This window comes from Anabrus simplex, chromosome 1 (genome assembly GCF_040414725.1).
Source record: "Anabrus simplex isolate iqAnaSimp1 chromosome 1, ASM4041472v1, whole genome shotgun sequence".
NCBI classification, from domain to species: domain Eukaryota; kingdom Metazoa; phylum Arthropoda; class Insecta; order Orthoptera; family Tettigoniidae; genus Anabrus; species Anabrus simplex.
In genome coordinates this window covers 714,489,511-714,509,800 of record NC_090265.1, presented here as the reverse complement: position 1 = coordinate 714,509,800, position 20,290 = coordinate 714,489,511, and the positions used below count along the sequence as shown (strand labels likewise).

Sequence of the window (20,290 nt, the reverse complement as noted above, 5' to 3'; positions counted from 1 at the left end):
AGTAATTTGTAGCTTAGCTTCTTCAGTCTTTTGTCTTGAACTTACATACTGAATTTCACAAATCTATGTGCCGCCGTTTTCCCGTGATGGCGTCGAGCGGAGCCGTTCGATATGGCAACCCTGTTGTCATAAGAACAATACTGTTTTCTTAACATGGATTGAGCTATAGTACTGGCAGGCTCATCCTGACATTGTTGTGATGCACGTCCTTCTGCAAGGCTCATTCTCTGCTCGAACCAACTTTTATTGTACTTCAGCAATTTGTCTCTTTTTCTACTATATTTTGTCCAGCGTGATCGAATTTTAGCACACAAACTACTGACAGATTTCCTTATTGACTTGTATATATCCTCAGAACAATCCTCAAAGCCTAAATGTTCAATTACAACATTCACAATATCATAGTTCCGCTTATATTCCCTGCTGTTCCTCAACAGCTCGAAAACCGACCTCCGGGTTACAGAGTACATGGCTTCTGAAAAAAATTAATTACTCTCATGGTCGCGCCTGGTCGCAGCAAAAATTCACAGTTTTCTAATCATTAAAGTATAGATAACTCATCCAAAAGACTTTCATTGCGGAAATCAAAGGCAATCCATTTTGAGTCAGCTCAAATTTGTACAATTAGATAGCGCTTGGACACCGTGTACCTGAATTTTAAGTGCATATTGCGGACAACAATATAGTAATTTTCAGAAAATGCTACATACTATATAAAATACATACCTTCATCTAATATAATCACATTGCAAGCTAAACAAATATTTAGTTCTGACGTCTTTACTGAGCCCTCACATAATAACTGCGCACTCGCCTCGCCAGAATATGATGCCCTAATGGAGGAGAGCCACTTTAGGCCTTCGGTGTGATTAGGTAATCAGACAACGCGACTTTTCAATACTTAATTACTGTACCCAAGAGTCTTATAAACATGACTCACAGAAAATGCGCACCAAAGACAACGGTTCAAAATATTATTTTTGGCCGGCTGGATGCTAGAAATTACCCACTGTGCACTGGTAAAATGTTCCGTTGCCAGAGCAGATAGCGCATTCAATGGTATGCCTAGACTCAGCTAAAGACTCCTAGAGTTCACCAATGCAGACACAACAACAGCACAGGTTGCTCGGTTTCTACCTGAGGCAAGGGTGCCCTTGGAGGAGCTCTACTCTGCTTGACCCCACCACCTCGGAATAAAGTGTCCTACAAGAGTTAGCCAAGGAAGATAGACGGCATGCCTAGACTCAGCTAAAAACTCCTCAAGTTCACCAATGCAGACAAAACAACAGCACAGGTTGCTCGGTTTCTACCTAAGGGAAGGGTGCCCCGTGGAGGAGCTTTACTCAGCTGAAGACCCCCAGTTCGCTAGCCCATGCTCTCTCAAGTCAGGTACCCCTTTTAGTCACCTCTTACGACAGTATTCCATAAGATAACACCCTGTTGTCTGAAGGTGTCAGAGGTCGTAGCGCGTGGCAAGAGGTAGATTGCGCATAGCGGCATCTTGCGCAGTAGCCCTAGAGGTGGATTGCGCGTGGCGGCCATCTTGCGCATTAGCCCCTGGCCCAGAGTCCCCTTTTTATCCCTACTACCGGTGAAACATTTAACTGTGGAGTTAATTGTTTTGGCCACTGACAAATATTCAGTGATGCTACCCAACCATATTATTACTTGCACTTGTCAAAATTTTGGAGTTAGTTGGTTTGGCTTCTGTTCGCTTCAGTTTATGATTGTGTGCAAGTGAAGTGATGTCTGGTGGAGTAGTCGGATGAGCAGAATACACATTGTTACTTTCGAGAGCAGTGATAAATGTTTGTGTTTTTGTCGTAAGTCCTTGAATGTGAAGATGTACTTGACGATTTTTCTGTTAAGTTGATTGAGTTGTTTCAAATTCGGTGATGGTAACAGCTCATTCAGTGACAATTTCAAGTTTGAGCAAGTTGATAAGTGATGTACAAATGAAGATAGATTGACTGTCTGAGTCCAAAACGCAACGTGTTACTTTACTCAATCCTGTTGGTCCAATTAACCAAACACGTGCCGTCTATAAGTGCATGTAGTTGGGTAAGTGGGTGGCAGTTTGATTAAATGTGGTTCGTTGTGAATCTTCAATAGGGCAAATTGAACGATGATGTGATTGCTTGCATTTAGAGCAGAGAGCTCTTCAACGTTTGCTGCAGCTCTTAACTGATTGATCACGATTAAGGCACAGAAAGCATCGTGATGTAGTTTTAAGTTTCTCAGTACGGTCCTTGATGTTCGTTATTTACTTAAGTCTTGGGCCCAGTGTTCTTGTTTATCGCAGAATACACAGAATGGCTTCGGTGTCTCTTTTTTACCTGATAAATTTTTTGTTGATTTTGTGTTTACGTGGAACGCAGCGGTAGTAGGAAGAAAGGTTTCTTCAGTGGGTGAATCACCTTGTTCTTCAACCTCGTCATTCAAAAATTCCGTCAACTTGGAAATATTGCCTTCGGAGAGTTTCTCTTTCTTCATGAAAATTATCCATCGGCGGCAAATGTATTCCGAGAATGCCCGGCGAATTTGGGGTGCAAGAATTTGTCCGTAGTTTTCTACATTCTCTCCCAGAACCCTCAGAGCTTGTATGCGACGATTGCATTCCATGTACATGTAATCTAAGGAATCAGGAGTGATAGATTGAATGGGTTTGAGATTATCTAGGAAATCTAAGTGTGTCTGTATAATTCTGTTTTTATCACCATATGGAAGTTAAGTTCCAGGAGTTCAATCTCAAGATAAGCGAACTCAAAACAATAGTGATGGCAATAAACAGAGAGGGATGACCAGCGAACTTCATGGTAGGAAACCATCCACTAGGAAGTATGGAAAGCTTTACATACCTCAGCATTGTAATATCTCGAGATACTAGCCACAAATCAAAGCTGCTGATTTTCAATCAGTACTTCATACCAATCTTAATCTATGGTATTGAAACCTTCACCCTAAGAAAGACACATCAAGGTTGCAGGCATCCGAGATGAAGTTCCTTAGGTCCACAATTCAAAAAACCAAATTGGACCAGTTGAGCAATGGTGTGGTTAGGAAGGAAGCTGGGATTGTTACATCATTGTTAGATCGGATCAGCATGTCCAGACTGAGGTGGGTTGGGCATGTAATGAGGATGGAGTCAACAGGGACAGCATATGTTAACTTGGAGCGACATGTGGCAGGGAAGCGGATGGTGGGAAGACCAAGAACTCACTGGATGAACATCGTAAAGATGGACATTGCAGATCGGGGAAGGACACTGGAGGACGTCATTAACAACAGAACGTATCTCAATAAGACAGAATGGAAGAGGCTCACCAGCAGAACCCGGGAAACTAGAAGTGTAAAATGATGATGATTTATATTGCAAAATTCGTTTGGTTTTGTAACCGTACGTATGTACGATCCCCGAGTTTTTAGGTTAGGAAATTTTCGTATATAGTTTGTTAGGTTAAAATCATGTAATTTTGTTTATTTACCATGTAAAAACGTAATATTATAAGAAGAATGTATAGTTAGGGAATATTGCATATGTTCATCATTATATTTTGTATAAATTTCCGTTTGGGTAAGAGTCTGTAAATATGGCCTAGCCGTAAGGATTGTGCAACTGGGAAAACTGCGACTATAGCGGGAAGAAGTGCCGGTGTGAGCGTTGCTACCACTAAACTTTTCAGGACGCTATTACCACGTGGAGCAAGCACATATAAGTGGGTACGCGTGTGCGGCGAGTCATTCTGATTCTGATTCTCATTGTGTTGCTGACTCTGATGCTGATACTGTGTGTTTCTCATTTGTACTGGTCTGCGGGAGCGACGTATTTGCGCAGTTTGCTATACGATCTGCTATTGTACGTGAGTATCTGTTACGGAGCGATCATGGTATAATCTCAACAACTTACCGGCTTTGCAGTGGACTTTCTGTAAAAGAAAGTGTTTGTTTGGAACTTGTCACCCGAGTATGCAGCTTCAGTTGGTGGAGAATTTTGCTGTTTGCTTGCCTCCGGACATGTAACGCTTTCTGTCCAGCCAGCAATTGTAAAGAATTCAAGATGGTGGTGGTGGTTATTGTTTTAAGAGGAAGTACAACTAGGCAACCATCCTCTATATAACACTAATCAGAGGGAAAAATGGAAGGGATCCGACACTTGGAAAAAGGAAGATATCGGTCAAAGGAAGACAAGGGCCACGAATGGCGTGAAAATGAAAGACTCCCTAGCCCTCGCAAACCTAATAGCGTCGGGGTCGGAAAAGAACAAGAGTTGACCAAGGGAGGCCGGATAGGATAGATGAAAGTGAGGAGCCTGGCACAAGTAAGTGGAAGCAATGCCAAAAGAATTCAAGACGACGAAGAAGTGTAAATAAGGTTAGGGATGCTGTTAGTAAAGAAGGTTGCATCCATATGTAGAGAAATAGTCGTCGTACTTTTCTCTACCAGATTAGGATTCACGGTAACAGCGGAGTGCAGTGGGGCTCTTACCTGGAGGTATGTTAAAAGTATAATGATGTTCGATTTTAAGTGATTATTTTAATGATGTGTAATTTGCCTTTGTAGACGGCAAACGAGTAAATCTAGTGAAGAGATGATTTTGTTGGGTAGTATTGTGTATATTAGCTCTATGTAAACGGCCAGCACTAAGTGGGTGGCATTAGTGTTGATTTTGTTGGTGTTTGTCACATATTAGTTCTTATTCGATGTTCTATTTTATTGGTGAGTTTAATGATGTGTAATTTGCTTTTGTAGACGGCAAACGAATAAATCTCGTGAAGAGATGATTTTGTTGGATAGTATTGTGTATATTAGCTCTATGTAAACAGCAAGCACTAAGTGGGTTGCATAAGTGTTTATTTTTGTTGGTGTTTGTCACATATTAGTTCTTATTCTGGGAGTAAAGTCATAGAATCAAACTTTAAGTGAGTCTTTTGTCAGTGGAGTGAGGCTGAACCTGGCATGTTACCCAAATTTAATTTCAGGGGTTATATAGCAACAGGTAAGGTTACAAAGCAAGTCTGGAGCCTCGTCAGCCTGATGACCGTCGCCTTGGGAGAGGGAGTGGCTCATTGCTCTACATAATTAAATATTCCTGCAAGTGTTTTGCAGGTGGTGCCCATTATCCTTGTTATTTACACTTATTTGAGTCAACGTTTATCTGTTCAGTATTTCAAAAGTCTGCAGTAATTACAATTGGCGCCGCCAACGTGAGGCAGAATGATATCCAGACTTGCTATATGACCTTGGTAGGCACATTTGGTCCAGTGTTTTAGTGAGCTTGTGTCAGGAGTTATGTATCGGTGTTGTCATGTTTGGAGTGCTATGTTTATCAGTGGAGCATGAATATTAGTGAGAATAATAGTAATGCTATAAATTTGAGAAGTGTAGTGCATAAAGGAAGCATGTCTGTTAATGATCAGGAGAGCAGCTCTGACACAAGCATACAAAGTTTTGATGAAAGTAGTTGTCTGAGTGAAAATATGTCTATGGAAAAAGTGTATGGAATTGTAATGGGGGGTGAAGGGGAAGCTAGTGAGCAAAATCAAAGTGACATGGGGGGTAATAATGAGTTTATGAAGTTAGTATTAGAGCAGTTGGCTAAATTAAGTGATCAAGGGGATAATTTGAGTAGTAAAATTAGTAATCAGGGGAAGGAATTAAGTGATAAAATTGAGAGTCAACAGAAGGAGTTGCATAGTTTTGGCAAGATGCTTACAGAGAAAATGGAAGAGAAATTTTCAAGCATTAACAGAGAACTGCAGAGTGTTAAGGTTAATACAGAAAGGAGGTTTGAATTGGTGGAAGAGAAATTTATGAAGGTGGATGAGATTAAAATGAGGCAGGATGTTACAGAGAGTAAAGTTGAAGGCCAAATCACTCAATTTCAAAACCAACATGTTCAGATGGAAAAGGACAAAAGTGAACTTAGATCTATTCTTGAGGAGAAAGTGGAGAGCGTGAAGTCTAGTGTGACAGAAGAAATTCGAGGAATGAGAATTAATGTGGACACTAGAATTAAGGAAACAAAAGAGAAAACTGAAAAGTTAGAGTGGGAATTTACTAATTTAAAGTCGAAGGGGTTAAACATGACTGAGGTAGCACAGCAGATTGAGGTGGTCAAGGAAGTAGAGTTACCACGGTTCAATAATAGGCAATTAGGTCCTATGGAATTTCTCAAGGTAGTTAAACAAAGATTTGGGAAAGGGCTGTCAGATGGTATCACCGAGTGGGATACCATAGAGGTTAAGATTTCTGAGGCTCTTATGGGGGAGGCTAAACTCTGGTATGATGTATACAGGGAAACGATTACTTGCTTGAGTGAATTTGAGGTAGCCTTTAAGGCCAAATTTTGGAACAATAGTATTCAAGGGAAAGCTAAAGACAAAATTAATTTTGGCAGATATAGGACTCAGGGAGGGGGTAGCATGACTCAGTACTTCTTGGAGCATGTGTTACTAAATCAGAGCCTGAACTTAAATTCATCAGAACAGGATATAGTGAGAAGGATGTTGGGACATTTTTCTGAAGAGGTTCAGTTGGCAGCATGCATGCAGAGAATTGAAACTATTAAGGACATGGAACAGCTGTTAGAGAGGTTCGATTCCTTAAGTTCTGCTAGGAATAGTGACAGTCATTCCAATATCCGCCAGAATGGTGGACAGAGACAGAATGGTCCAGGAGAGTACCATCGGTACCCTGACCAAAACAATCGAGGTGGCAACCACAGAGGGCAAGACCCAGGGAGGAATAACCGTGGTTATGGCAGAGGTTCTGAGTCCCGCAGATATGTGGAAAATCGGGACAGGGATGAACAAGGATCGAATGGGAATCATAATCCAAATCAAGATGATCAGCCACCAAGAAGAAATTTAAACGCTTAAGGGGCAGGCGAGATAGGTCAGGCGACTTGTCCCTAAATGAAGATGCTGTTGTAACATGTGCTATGAAGGAAATTAACTATCAAATAGATGTTCAAGAGGATCTGATTAAGGACCACATTGCTGACAAGGGTAATTTAAGTAACATGCCCATTAATCCTATTATTGAATTCTTTATTGTAGGGGAGAAGGTAAAAGTGCTTTTGGATACAGGTAGCCAGAAGTCCTGTATTAATAGTAGATTCTACGAGGAGTTGAAGTGTAAAGGAGTTGAGTTTGAGGAGATTCCTGTGTCTAATGTATATGTGATTTCTGCTGTTGGTAACAAGTCGCAAAGAATCAGGAGCCAAGTCCTTGTTAAAATGGGTATTGGGGATGTCATGATTGAACAGATATGCTTGGTGGTTCCAAATTTAATTTATTCAGTTATCTTGGGTTCAGACTTTCTGAGTAGGAGTAAGTGTAAATTAGATTATCTGCATGCTGAAGTAAGTTTGCAGACAGGGGAAGATCTGAAATCTGTTAGGCTGGCCTACTGTGTGACAGAGAACCAATTTGCATATGGGATGTGTCATATTCAGGTGGTGAAAGAGAAAAACTTGTCCTTGTCGAGAGAGCGAGACTTTGGAGAATATTGTGATGATTCAGAGAGAGATGATGGTAGTATCCCTGATGGGAAGGGGAACTTTAAGAGTAAAGAGGAGGAGATTAGAGCAGTTGCAGAGGAGGTGGATCTAGATAAAGATCAGAAGGAAAGATTATTAGAGTTATTAATAGAATGTAAGGAAGTGTTCTCTGAGAAACCTGGAATGACAACTTCATATGTACATTCGTTCAATGACAGGTCGAGTTTTGATAGCTATCGGTATCCCATACCCCACGCATATGCTAAGGCTGTAGATGATTTAATTAAGGAAATGTTACTAGATGGGATTATCGAGAAGTCAGTGAGTCAGTATGTGAACCCGTTGATTGTTGTGGGTAAAAAAGATGGCACAGTACGCGTTTGCTTAGATGCTAGGCAGATAAACAAACGCATCACGGCTGATCATGAGAGACCTGAGACCACAGAGGAGCTCATTCAGAGATTCGAGGGTAGACCTTGGTTGAGCTCTGTGGACTTGAGTTCAAGTTTTTGGCAGGTCCCTCTCAGAAAAGAAGACAGGCCATTGACAGCCTTTTTACATCGTGGGAAGCTGTACCAGTTTTGCCGCGTACCATTTGGCACTAAGATGTCGTCTTCTGCCTTGATACGAGCATTAGATATGGCACTTGGTCTAGAAACTAATGAGTTCACGACGACGTACATTGATGACTTAGTAATTGCTTCTAGAACATTTGAGGAACATTTAGAAAACTTGTGCACTGTTTTTAATAAATTATTGAGATCTGGCTTCACCTTGAAATTGAGCAAATCTAAATTTTGTACCCATAGTGTCATTTTTCTGGGGCATGAGATCACACCTGAAGGTGTGACACCTGAGATAACTAGGCTTGATAAGATCTTTTCGGCTAAGACACCTAGGAACGCTGAACAGTTGAGATCATTGCTAGGTGTATGTAACTATTTCAGGCGATTCGTGATTAAGTACTCCTATCTCACAGAACCGTTTAGAGAGCTACTAAAGCAGAATGCTCAATGGAAATGGACAAAGAGGCACGATGAAGCGTTAGAGGCTTTGAAGAAAGGGTTTCACGAGGCAGTCATATTGCGATACCCTAAGCCAACGCTGGGCTTTTATGTGATGACCGATGCATCTGATTTAGGCATAGCAGCGGCGCTATGTCAACCTGACGAGGGAGGTAATTTTGGTGTAGTTTCTCTGGCCAGTAGAGGGCTTAACCCTGCCGAGAAAAGATACACTGTAAGTGAGAAGGAATTGCTTGCGATTGTGTATGCACTTAGAAAATTTAGAGTTTATTTGTTAGGGAGGAAATTTACGATCTACACAGATCATCATGCTCTTGCTTTCATTAGGACCTGTAAATTGATCTCGGGTCGCTTGTCGCGGTGGATACTGGCAATCCAAGAGTACGACTTCGAAGTGGTTCATATAGCAGGGAGTGAGAATGCCTTCGCAGATTATATGAGTAGGCACCCCGCTGACATGCAAGGGGAGGTAAGGAATGAAGAGAAGGAGGGAATACTCATATGTAGCTTGAGGACGGAAGATAGTAAGCAAGAAAAATTAAGACTCTTAAAGATGAGAGAAGAACAGCTCAAAGACAAAGAATTGAGAGAGATTAAACTAGAATTGGAAGTGGAAGGAGATGGAAAAGATATACTTAGGGGGAGTAAGAAATATAAGTTGATAGGTGACTTGGTGTCAAGAGAGGATTTTAAGGGGCGTTGGAAGGTGGTAGTACCACAGTCCCTCAGGCCAGATATAATATGGTATTACCATATAGAGCTGGGTCACTTTGGAGCAGACAAGGTACTGGATGCCATACAGGAGAATTTCATCTGGAAGAATATGGGGAGAGACATTAGGAAGACTTTGGCAAAGTGTGATTCCTGTCAAAGAAGTAAACATCCTAATCGTTATCTGGAGGGCCCGAGGCAAGCGGTAGTGACAGATGAACCTGGAGAGTTGGTTTGTGTAGATCTGTATGGTCCTCTTGTCAAAACTAAGTATGCATATCAGTATATATTTGTTGTTATTGACTCATTCACCAAGTATGTCAAATTGTATCCTTTGCGTAAGGCCACTGCAAGGGCCTGTGTGGGGAAAATTCTGGAGAGGTACATACCGGAGTTCGGTAAACCAAAAAGAATCTTGTCGGATCATGGATCCCAATTTACTTCACGTATATGGAGGGACGGACTGAGTGATATTGGTGTTACCGTACATTACTCTTCCATACGATATCCTCAGGGAAATATGTCTGAGAGGGTAATGCGTGAGCTAGGCCGCATGTTTCGCACATACATTAGTGACAACCACAATTCTTGGTTTAACTACTTGGAAGATGTGGAACATTGGTGCAATGTGACAAGACATGACAGCACTGGATTAACACCGATTGAGTTGCAGATGGGTTGTAAGCCGGAACGGGAATTGGCTAGGATTCTAGGTCTTTCCACAGGCGAAGATGTACCAAAGGACTTGGTGATTGATTTAGCGAGGCAGAATTTAAGGAAGGCAGCTGATAGGAGAATGTTGCAGCAGGGGAGGCATCATGGAGATAGTTTTGAAGTAGGGGAGGAGGTGTTACTAAAGGTTCCACACATTTCATCTGCAGACAACAAAGAAATTCATAAGTTTTTTCAATTGTATCAGGGACCTTACACAGTAGGTAAGAAAGTTGGCAAATGTGCTTATCACCTGTTGAATAACAAAGGTGACATGATTGGTACACACAATATTCACAATCTTAAGAGGTATGTAAGGTGAAGTATTGTAAGTTCAGATGTTTTGTGTATGTTAAGAAGAATATGTGAATTTTCTTTAAATCCTGAGTGACTTTGACAGGCTGTGTGGGCTGCTGTACTGAGAAGACTGTGATTTGCTCAGATGTATTGTATATAATCTTCACAAATCAAGGGGAGGTATTGTAACCGTACGTATGTACGATCCCCGAGTTTTTAGGTTAGGAAATTTTCGTATATAGTTTGTTAGGTTAAAATCATGTAATTTTGTTTATTTACCATGTAAAAACGTAATATTATAAGAAGAATGTATAGTTAGGGAATATTGCATATGTTCATCATTATATTTTGTATAAATTTCCGTTTGGGTAAGAGTCTGTAAATATGGCCTAGCCGTAAGGATTGTGCAACTGGGAAAACTGCGACTATAGCGGGAAGAAGTGCCGGTGTGAGCGTTGCTACCACTAAACTTTTCAGGACGCTATTACCACGTGGAGCAAGCACATATAAGTGGGTACGCGCGTGTGGCGAGTCATTCTGATTCTGATTCTCATTGTGTTTCTGACTCTGATGCTGATACTGTGTGTTTCTCATTTGTACTGGTCTGCGGGAGCGACGTATTTGCGCAGTTTGCTATACGATCTGCTATTGTACGTGAGTATCTGTTACGGAGCGATCATGGTATAATCTCAACAACTTACCGGCTTTGCAGTGGACTTTCTGTAAAAGAAAGTGTTTGTTTGGAACTTGTCACCCGAGTATGCAGCTTCAGTTGGTGGAGAATTTTGCTGTTTGCTTGCCTCCGGACATGTAACGCTTTCTGTCAAGCCAGCAATTGTAAAGAATTCAAGACGACGAAGAAGTGTAAATAAGGTTAGGGATGCTGTTAGTAAAGAAGGTTGCATCCATATGTAGAGAAATAGTCGTCGTACTTTTCTCTACCAGATTAGGATTCACGGTAACAGCGGAGTGCAGTGGGGCTCTTACCTGGAGGTATGTTAAAAGTATAATGGTGTTCGATTTTAAGTGATGATTTTAATGATGTGTAATTTGCCTTTGTAGACGGCAAACGAGTAAATCTAGTGAAGAGATGATTTTGTTGGGTAGTATTGTGTATATTAGCTCTATGTAAACGGCCAGCACTAAGTGGGTGGCATTAGTGTTGATTTTGTTGGTGTTTGTCACATATTAGTTCTTATTCGATGTTCTATTTTATTGGTGAGTTTAATGATGTGTAATTTGCTTTTGTAGACGGCAAACGAATAAATCTCGTGAAGAGATGATTTTGTTGGATAGTATTGTGTATATTAGCTCTATGTAAACAGCAAGCACTAAGTGGGTTGCATAAGTGTTTATTTTTGTTGGTGTTTGTCACATATTAGTTCTTATTCTGGGAGTACAGTCATAGAATCAAACTTTAAGTGAGTCTTTTGTCAGTGGAGTGAGGCTGAACCTGGCATGTTACCCAAATTTAATTTCAGGGGTTATATAGCAACAGGTAAGGTTACAAAGCAAGTCTGGAGCCTCGTCAGCCTGATGACCGTCGCCTTGGGAGAGGGAGTGGCTCATTGCTCTACATAATTAAATATTCCTGCAAGTGTTTTGCAGGTGGCGCCCATTATCCTTGTTATTTACACTTATTTGAGTCAACGTTTATCTGTTCAGTATTTCAAAAGTCTGCAGTAATTAAAGTTTCTTCATACTTTTCTGCAGTGACGGCAATACCATCAACGAGATGTTTAGCTTCTTCCTCTAGATAACCTCTCAAGAAAACATTTTTAACAATTGTAGGCTCAAGTTTGATAGTGGCCAGTTTTATTGAATGTGTGATTGCAGAGGGTACTGTATTGGGGGCATTAATACAAAAAGATGTTGAAATGGCTATACTTTCGTTAATGCCGTGTGTACCACGCTGTATGGATCGTTTGGCAGTGTCAATATACTCGTCATATTTTTCAATATCAAATTCAAACTCTTGATCCGAAAGAAGGTCGTGAATTACGTCATCTATGCTAATAACTTTGTCTAGTGTCTTTTGTAGTCTCTCTCAGTAATATTGATATTCGTTCAACGGTGTAGTATTTCTGAAGCTATTAATAGCATTAATAAATCGTGTAGCATTTGCCCTTTCCCTAGTGCTTTTCTATTTCAAGTTATGTAATCTACCTAATGAAGCTTCTGTCATTTTGTTAGTGAATGAAAGCGGAACAATAAATAGATTATCGTTTTTGGCGGCAATAAATATCTCGCCAACGATATGTGCTTAACTAAAGAATGTAATATACGAAATAGAGAGTATTCTTCCTAAAAATGGACCAAAATAAAGTGGAGATTCTAAGTGGAGTAAGTAGCAATGCTAAAACGAGCAGGATACTTCCCTTTATCTGGCCGTAGTCTGCAGCTGTATGTTTACAAAGTTGTCGAAGTACAATATAACCTTAATGTTTCTTCATTTTGAGTCAAAGATTCAAAGTATGTCGGTTCATTCAATTGAGTATTTCGGCACCAATAAATGTAGTGACTAGATTAAAATGAAAAGGGGGGTCACTTCCAGTCAACTATATGCTACCATTTTATTTCAAAGAATCTATATCCTGGATGATATAACAACATATCCTAACAGTGCTCCTAGACATTCAGAGAGCACAAGTCACAGTCAGAGAGAATGCAAAAATGGATCAGTTTCAAACTCCCACATCTGCAGGGGACAAGGATAAAGAACGTTTTAAGCTAGAAAACATACTAATGAATGTACGAATAAAAACTATCCAACAGGTATGTGGAAACACTTGATACGATTTTTTCCGACATGAGGGCATTTAACGTTGTGTATCAGTGGGTACAGTGAAAACTATAGGCCTATCTACCATTTCTAAAGATAAGAGGGAAGTATTAAAAGGTGTAAAAAACACGAGAGAACAAATAAGAAAACCTTTTCCGATGGGGATTATAAAATAACAAGTAGACTGAAAGGTATGAAAAACACCAGACAACAAATATGAAAACATGTGCACAGGGGCCAACAAAAATATCGAAGTATTATTGCAGATCGCACTCTCTCTGAAACAAATGTTAGTAGGATCTTCTTGTTTTGGAGCAGTGGGTTATATAATATTATTTTCTGCTCACACTCATAGACAATGAATTGGAAATTACATTAAAAGATACGAATTTCATAATTGGTCCGAAGTGAACTGAGAATTACAATAAAATGAGGTATATTTTAGGTTCCACCTTTCCAATACAGTACTGCTTTGTTGAGCAAATTACATCACATGTGTACATGTACCGGTTTCGACACCATATCTGTGTCATCATCAGCCGATCGATCAAAAAGAGCAAGATATAAGAATCACAAGTCAATATATACACACATAACAAGAAAAGTAGACAGAGCTCGATAGCTGCAGTCGCTTAAGTGCGGCCAGTATCCAGTATTCGGGAGATAGTAGGTTCGAACCCCACTGTCGGCAGCCTTGAAAATAGTTTTCCGTGGTTTCCCATTTTCACACCAGGCAAATGCTGGGGCTGTACCTTAATTAAGGCCACAGCCGCTTCCTTCCCACTCCTAGCCCTTTCCCGTCCCATCGTCGCCATAAGACCTATCTGTGTCGGTGCGACGTAAAACAACTTAAAAAAAAAAAAAAAAGAAAACAAAAGTAGAATGTGTTTTGCTTAAAAATAAGTTTATCCATGATAAATATCCACATCAAAGCTAAATCTTTTTCACTGTAATATAACGCATTTGACTAAGACATTGTAAGTCTTTTAATCTTGATGTAAGAAGGAACATATATATTGATGCTAAGTCTTACAAAGCATATGTTTAAAACATTAAGCTGACATGTTAAAAATCTTTAAATAGCTGTAGTTATTTGTCTTGTTGTGACAAGAATAAAAATTTATCACTAATGTGAAATGAAGTGCAGTTTGAATACAGTTGACATTCAACTGCGGTTTTAAAATCTATGTTCAGGTACTTCATGACGTGGCAAGATGTTCTTTTGTGTTCTAGACTAAGTTTCTCAGTTCAATGCGGAGCCGGAGTAACCTCATTGAAATATGCAAGTTTCCGTTGATGATACAGCCAATACAAAACAGCCACCAGACAAGCTATCACAAAGCAAGGCACCAAGGTGTATATTAGCAACTTGAAAACATTGTGACTGTCACTTGGATGAGTTGTCAGATTTGACTTACTGGGCTTCTTAGGAGTATCAACAGGTTGAGGTTCCCATGTGAAGTTCTGGTTACACATATCTCCCTAACAACAACAACAACAACTCCTTCTTGGGCTTATGATTCTCTACACACTTGCACTGATCATAGCATTCAATGTTGTTTACAAAGCAGCCCTTCAGCTTAATGTATCATTCTGTTGTGACAACAGTGCTTCCTGAAGTCCCAGAAACTGAACAGAGTAGAATCAACACAGATATCATCAACTGGATCCAGGATATAATTGGAAATGAGTTTCAATACAATTTCATTGGCTGCATACAAGTACAATTGCAGAACTTCATCAATGCACCAATCAGTGGAGTGTCTTACAAGCTATGAAACATTTTAACAAAAGCTTTTAGATTTAGAAAATATATCTATATTTTTTTTGGAGCTATATCATTGAATATCACCTAACCTCTCATGGCCTAAGTAGTTTTCATAACTGAACAGTTGGGCCTAGATCACGAGTACAAATCAATTGCCTCATTAATTCAGGAGAACTTGTGTGAAAAAACAAAAACAACAACAAAAACATTTTAAAATCTAAAAGCTTTCATTAAAATGTTTCATAGCTTGTAAGACACTCCACTGATCGGTGCATTGATGAAGTTCTGCATTTGTACTCGTTTGCAGCCAATGAAATTGTATTGAAACTAGTTTCCAATTATATCCTGGATCCAGTTAAAGATATCTGTGTTGATTCTACTCTGTTCAGTTTCTGGGACTTCTGGAAGCAATGTTGTCACAACTGTTCAGTATGAACTCTACGACGACACTTCCTGTAACACGCAACCAAAGCAATCTTGTTATAAAGTGGAAAAATGTGACTCTCTTGAGCCTGACAAATGCAACCATAGCTATGTGCTCTGGCAGAATGATGGTATGGGGAAAACCATACATTAAACTGAAGGGATGCTTTGTAAACAACATTGAATGCTATGATCAGCGCAAGTGTGTAGAGAATCGCGAGCCCAAGAAGGAGTTGCTTTTTTGTTGTTGTGAGGGAGATATGTGTAACCAGAACTTCACATGGAAACTCAACCTGTTGATCCTCCTAAGAAGCCCAGTAAATCAAATCTGACAACTCATCCAAGTGACAGTCACAATGTTTTCAAGTTGCTAATATACACCTTGGTGCCTTGCTTTGTGATGGCTTGTCTGGTGGCTGTTTTGTATTGGCTGTATCGTCAACGGAAACTTGCATATTTCAATGAGGTTACTCCGCCTCCGCATTGAACTGAGAAACTTGGTCTAGAACACAAAGGAACATCTTGCCACCTCACGAAGTACCTGAACATAAATCCTTTACAGTCCAATATTCTGTCACATGTTCCAACAGTCTGGTCCAAATTAATTTTGCACATTTTTACCTTGTGAGATTTAACTCAGAACTTTTATTAGTAACTGTAATTATATTATTACCGTATATTCTATTGCATAGGAATTAGTTTCCATAATAATTTTCGTCATCAGTGCAGAAGTAAAAAAATAACATAAAAACTGAAGTGGAGTGATGCAGCTAGGAGGCACCTGCGGTCTTCTAGTTTTCCGACTTGATAAATAAATTGAGTCCAAGAAACTAATTATCATGAAATGTTACATTCTGGTAAACACTATTGTCGTTTTCGTTCCTATTTTTATATGCGGAAGTATTTTCAGCATCACTGTTTCTCAAATTATCAACACTGACCTGAGAAGCGTCATTGCGGTGTGCTGTATCCCCTCCTCCGCCCCTGACCATTACCTTCCCGCATCTTCTTGCTTTTGTAGCAGCCACTGGAAATTCCTCTTCTGAATCTTCAGAAACAGCATATGGTGGCCCGGGATCATTCCGTTCTTTTTTTACGCAGAGGTCCAGTCGATGAAGTTTCACTTGCAATGCTGGAGTTCACTACACCTTCATCTGCACTTGACACTTCTCTAAACTCTTCATCTGATTCAGATAAATAATCATCGTAACTGCTATCTAAATAAACGTGCATACGTATTTCTTCTTCATTCATATTTGCCGCTTTTATATTGTAAACTCAACTGAGACAATTTGCATTCACAGATAAACACGCCTAGTACAACACGTGTGCAGCACTACTCAATGTAAACACAGCTGACAGGCCGCGGGTAAACATGACGATACACGGCTACATATATCTCGTATTATTTCCATGGAGATAAGAGGACGGCTTCCTTTGTGCACAAAAATTTACTCTAGAAACTCCAGGGATATCGATAGACCTCAATGAGGCCAAGAAATTTCAATAAATAACCTCTCAGGTAGAACGAAACATAATGTCGAGGTGACCTCGACGTTGGACCAGTTACAATAAACCATGATGTTGAGCTCACCTCGACGTTGGACTGGAAAAGGTTAACATGTCAGCTTAATGTTTTAAACATATGCTTTGTCAAGACTTAGCATCAATATATGTGTTCCTTCTCACATCAAGATTAAAAGACTATACCTTAGTCAAATGCGTTATCTTACAGTGAAAAAGATTTAGCTTTAATGTGGACTTCATCAACAAACTTATTTTTAAGCAAAACTTTTTCTACTTTTCTTGTTATGTGTGTATATATTGACTTCTGATTCTTATATCTTGCACTTTTTGATCGATCGGCTGATGATGGCACAGATATGGTGTCGAAACCGGTACCACATGTAAACATGTTGTAACGTAATTTGCTTAACAAAGCAGTATTGTATTGAAAAGGTGGAACCTAAAATATACCCCATTTTATTGGAGGTTACATTCAACCATGTGCATCTGTGATCTGCGAGGAAATTTTGGCCACCAATTTGAATTGAACAAAACTTCGATCAACTTGAGTGATGGAGTCGAAACTCGAAGGTGCACATTCGCAATCTCTGCACGCTTATGTCACCCCACTTTCTGACAGATTTTAATTTTGACTTCATTATTAAGGAATTTTGCAGTATTTTCCGTATTCATAACTGGGCTGTCACAAGACAAATATGCACCACGCTAGTCAATTTCACATGATTATGTTCCTGATCTAGATACAGGCTACTGTATCACGTGACAAATATTAACCACATTTCACTGTACCACTCAACACAAAATACAACCTTCTGAATGGAATGCAAAATAAAAGCACAAACCTCACTCTGCTATTCAGCAATCTCGCTGTTAACCGGCAAGCAAAACTGAACATTCTTGAGGCTATAGACTTGCTCCCTGAAAGTGCAAATTATCCTTTGAAGTTCAGGAAGGCCTTTTCTCGTGATAACACAGCTGTGACAACAGGTCTTACCCGAGTTGGAAATCACATTTCTTTTACAAGGGATGTCAAATACAGTAACATTTTGAGGTCTAGGAAAAATGTGATTGTACTAAGCGGTAATAGCAAAAATTTGTGATGCGATAAGTGAGGTATTGTTATATAGATTTAAAACAGTGAGTATCAGGACTTTGAATTTACAGTAAGAGGGTAAATGTGTTCATGAGGAACACACTAACGAGGTTTCACTGTTGTTGTTAGAGGAGACTGTGACATATTTAACAGCTCATATTCTGGTACGATTTATTTTTGTACTTCTACCTGATTCTTAAATCTCTTGCTTGTCGGTAGGTAATCGAGATGATGCTGGCATACCTCCAAAAGCAGGGGCACGACATGGAAGCAGAGTTGCTGAACGCTTTCTCATCTCGCCTTACTCTGAGCCAGACCAAGGAGGAAGTAGAAACAGATGTTCGTGATCTTCTCGAGAGCCTGAACAATCTGAGTCTGTCGAAGAGTGAGACAGACAAGTGAAAGTGTTTACATTATGGAAGTTCAACTGATGACATTGAGCTGGAGGTTCATTTCTTTCAGACAGCAAGCATTGTAGAGACTAGGTATAAGCAGGAGGGAACAGTTTGTATACTAAGTAGACTAGCATCTTTGTTGAATTGATTGTGTCTTTTTGAATATTATCTTTGCTAATGATAAATTTATGTAAGTGGCTCTGAACAACCGACCTCTTTTCCTCCTTTCTGATGGTCCAGGCTTGCCAGCTTAGCTGTAAGGAAGAAGAGGGACCTGTCTGTCCACTTTGTCGCCTCTGTGGAAATGGATAATGTGGAGATAAATATCAGGGTGCCCACATCATAGTGCCCCTTGTGCATCCTCCTTGTGTTGGTGCTAGGCACACAATTTGTGGTGTGCTCAGCCTGTTTTGTAGAAGGGCAGCAACTTTTACTGTATGAAATAATTCTACATTTGTCATAAAAAAAATCAAAAATAAAACTTTTTTGTTTGTATACATATTTTGTTTAAACAATATTAAAATAAGGTGCAATTGAGAAGTCACCAAATATGTTGCTCTGTTGTGTTAGTTTAGTATCTTGTACTCTCTGCTTGTGAAGATCCTGTGCCAGTCTCCCTGTTTGTCTCAGCTGATTGCAAAGTACATCTTCCTCTTCAGTAAATTTGTCCACTGACATGTATCACAGCTGGATGTCCTCTTCCCTTATTCATCAGTAACTTCTTCTTCACATCTGTTAGCATTTCAAACATTTTCCTTCTTCTTTGTCTCTTTCCTTGTATTTTTGCCTCCATGATCTTCTATAGCAAATAATTCCTTTGTAGTGTGTGAGCCACTCTCCTCAGTATATCCTCATTCTTTGTGTCCATTACACTTTCACCATACTTCTCCACAACCACATTTCAAAGTTTTACAAATTTCTTTCTGATTGTTGACGTTTTAAGAGCCATATAACTCCACACAAAATGCTCTGCAAACCTCTTCCTTAATTCAGTTGTGATGCTCCTGGCTGTCAGCAAAAGCAAAACTTTCGGAAGCTTGCATCGGTTATGGCTAATAGTGTGTTCCAAGACCATCCCAGACGTTAATACACATGGATGTCACCTGTTGATCATGTTCGGAACCATGTAACTACATATTAGTGAAAAGATTATGGAAGTCCTCAATACTTAACTGCAAGATCTATCCTGAAGCCGATTGTGGATCTGACCATGTACTCCTCTTCATCCAGTTATACCTTAAACTGAGAGTAATGAAGAAACAGCTTTGGTGAAAAACTCCAACCAAAATTACAAAATATTTCCACCAATGGTCTGGAGTCTGCGGAAGAAACCTGGAATATCTTGAAAACTACTGTTGTTAACTCAATTGAAGTTTTCACTAGACCTGCTAGAAACAGAAAACTTTGGTTGACAAACAAAACTCTGAAACCAACTAAAGAAAGAAACTAAAACCTACAGCTACTCAGACTGATCAAGAACAGAATCTAATATTCATCAAATCATGAAATAGAAAGGAAATGTAGACAAGATAGATTGCAGAAAATCCTCCAAATTGTTATGTTGACATTTGGTTCCAGAATCAGATTGCAAGTTATGCCTTCTATTTTCCCCTCCATGATCTTCTGTATTAAACAATTCCTTCTTAGTGTGTGACCCACCCAAGATGTTCTCCTGAAAATCCAGAATCAAACCCGTGAACTGTTCATCAGAGAATAACACATGAATTAAAACCGCAGACTTGGGCTGTGAAGAGCTGCAGTGAAGTTCTTTAGTGTGATAAAGACTGTCACTGAAAGGTGGAAGGAATATTACTTTCTGATGACAGTAAAGATAAGAGTTATCAACCAGTATTGGACCAGTATTATCAACCAGATGAGCTCCTGTATAGATTGCGTCTCCAATCCTAAAAAATGAAGTGGAGCAGGCACTTCAACATCTGAAAAAATACAAAGCTGTTGGCAGTGATGGTGTATATGGCGAGATGATTAAGAATATTGGTGAGCCCGGCAATTTCAAGTAAAGCCACTGGAAATATGTTAAACTGGAGGCTGCCCCT

General features: G+C 39.7%; 1 protein-coding gene across 2 annotated transcripts in view; it reads left to right on the top strand.

The window, feature by feature from the left end:
- LOC136857392 (ankyrin repeat domain-containing protein 54) overlaps positions 1-18,730 on the top strand; it is a 179,082-nt gene extending 160,352 nt beyond the window's left edge. For both annotated transcript variants that reach the window (XM_067136027.2, XM_067136026.2), the window contains exon 8: positions 18,058-18,730. In XM_067136027.2, the coding sequence (XP_066992128.1) occupies positions 18,058-18,240 (183 nt within the window). In that variant the 3' untranslated portion in view covers positions 18,241-18,730. The remainder of the gene's footprint in view (positions 1-18,057) is intronic.
- Positions 18,731-20,290: the final 1,560 nt, after the last annotated feature.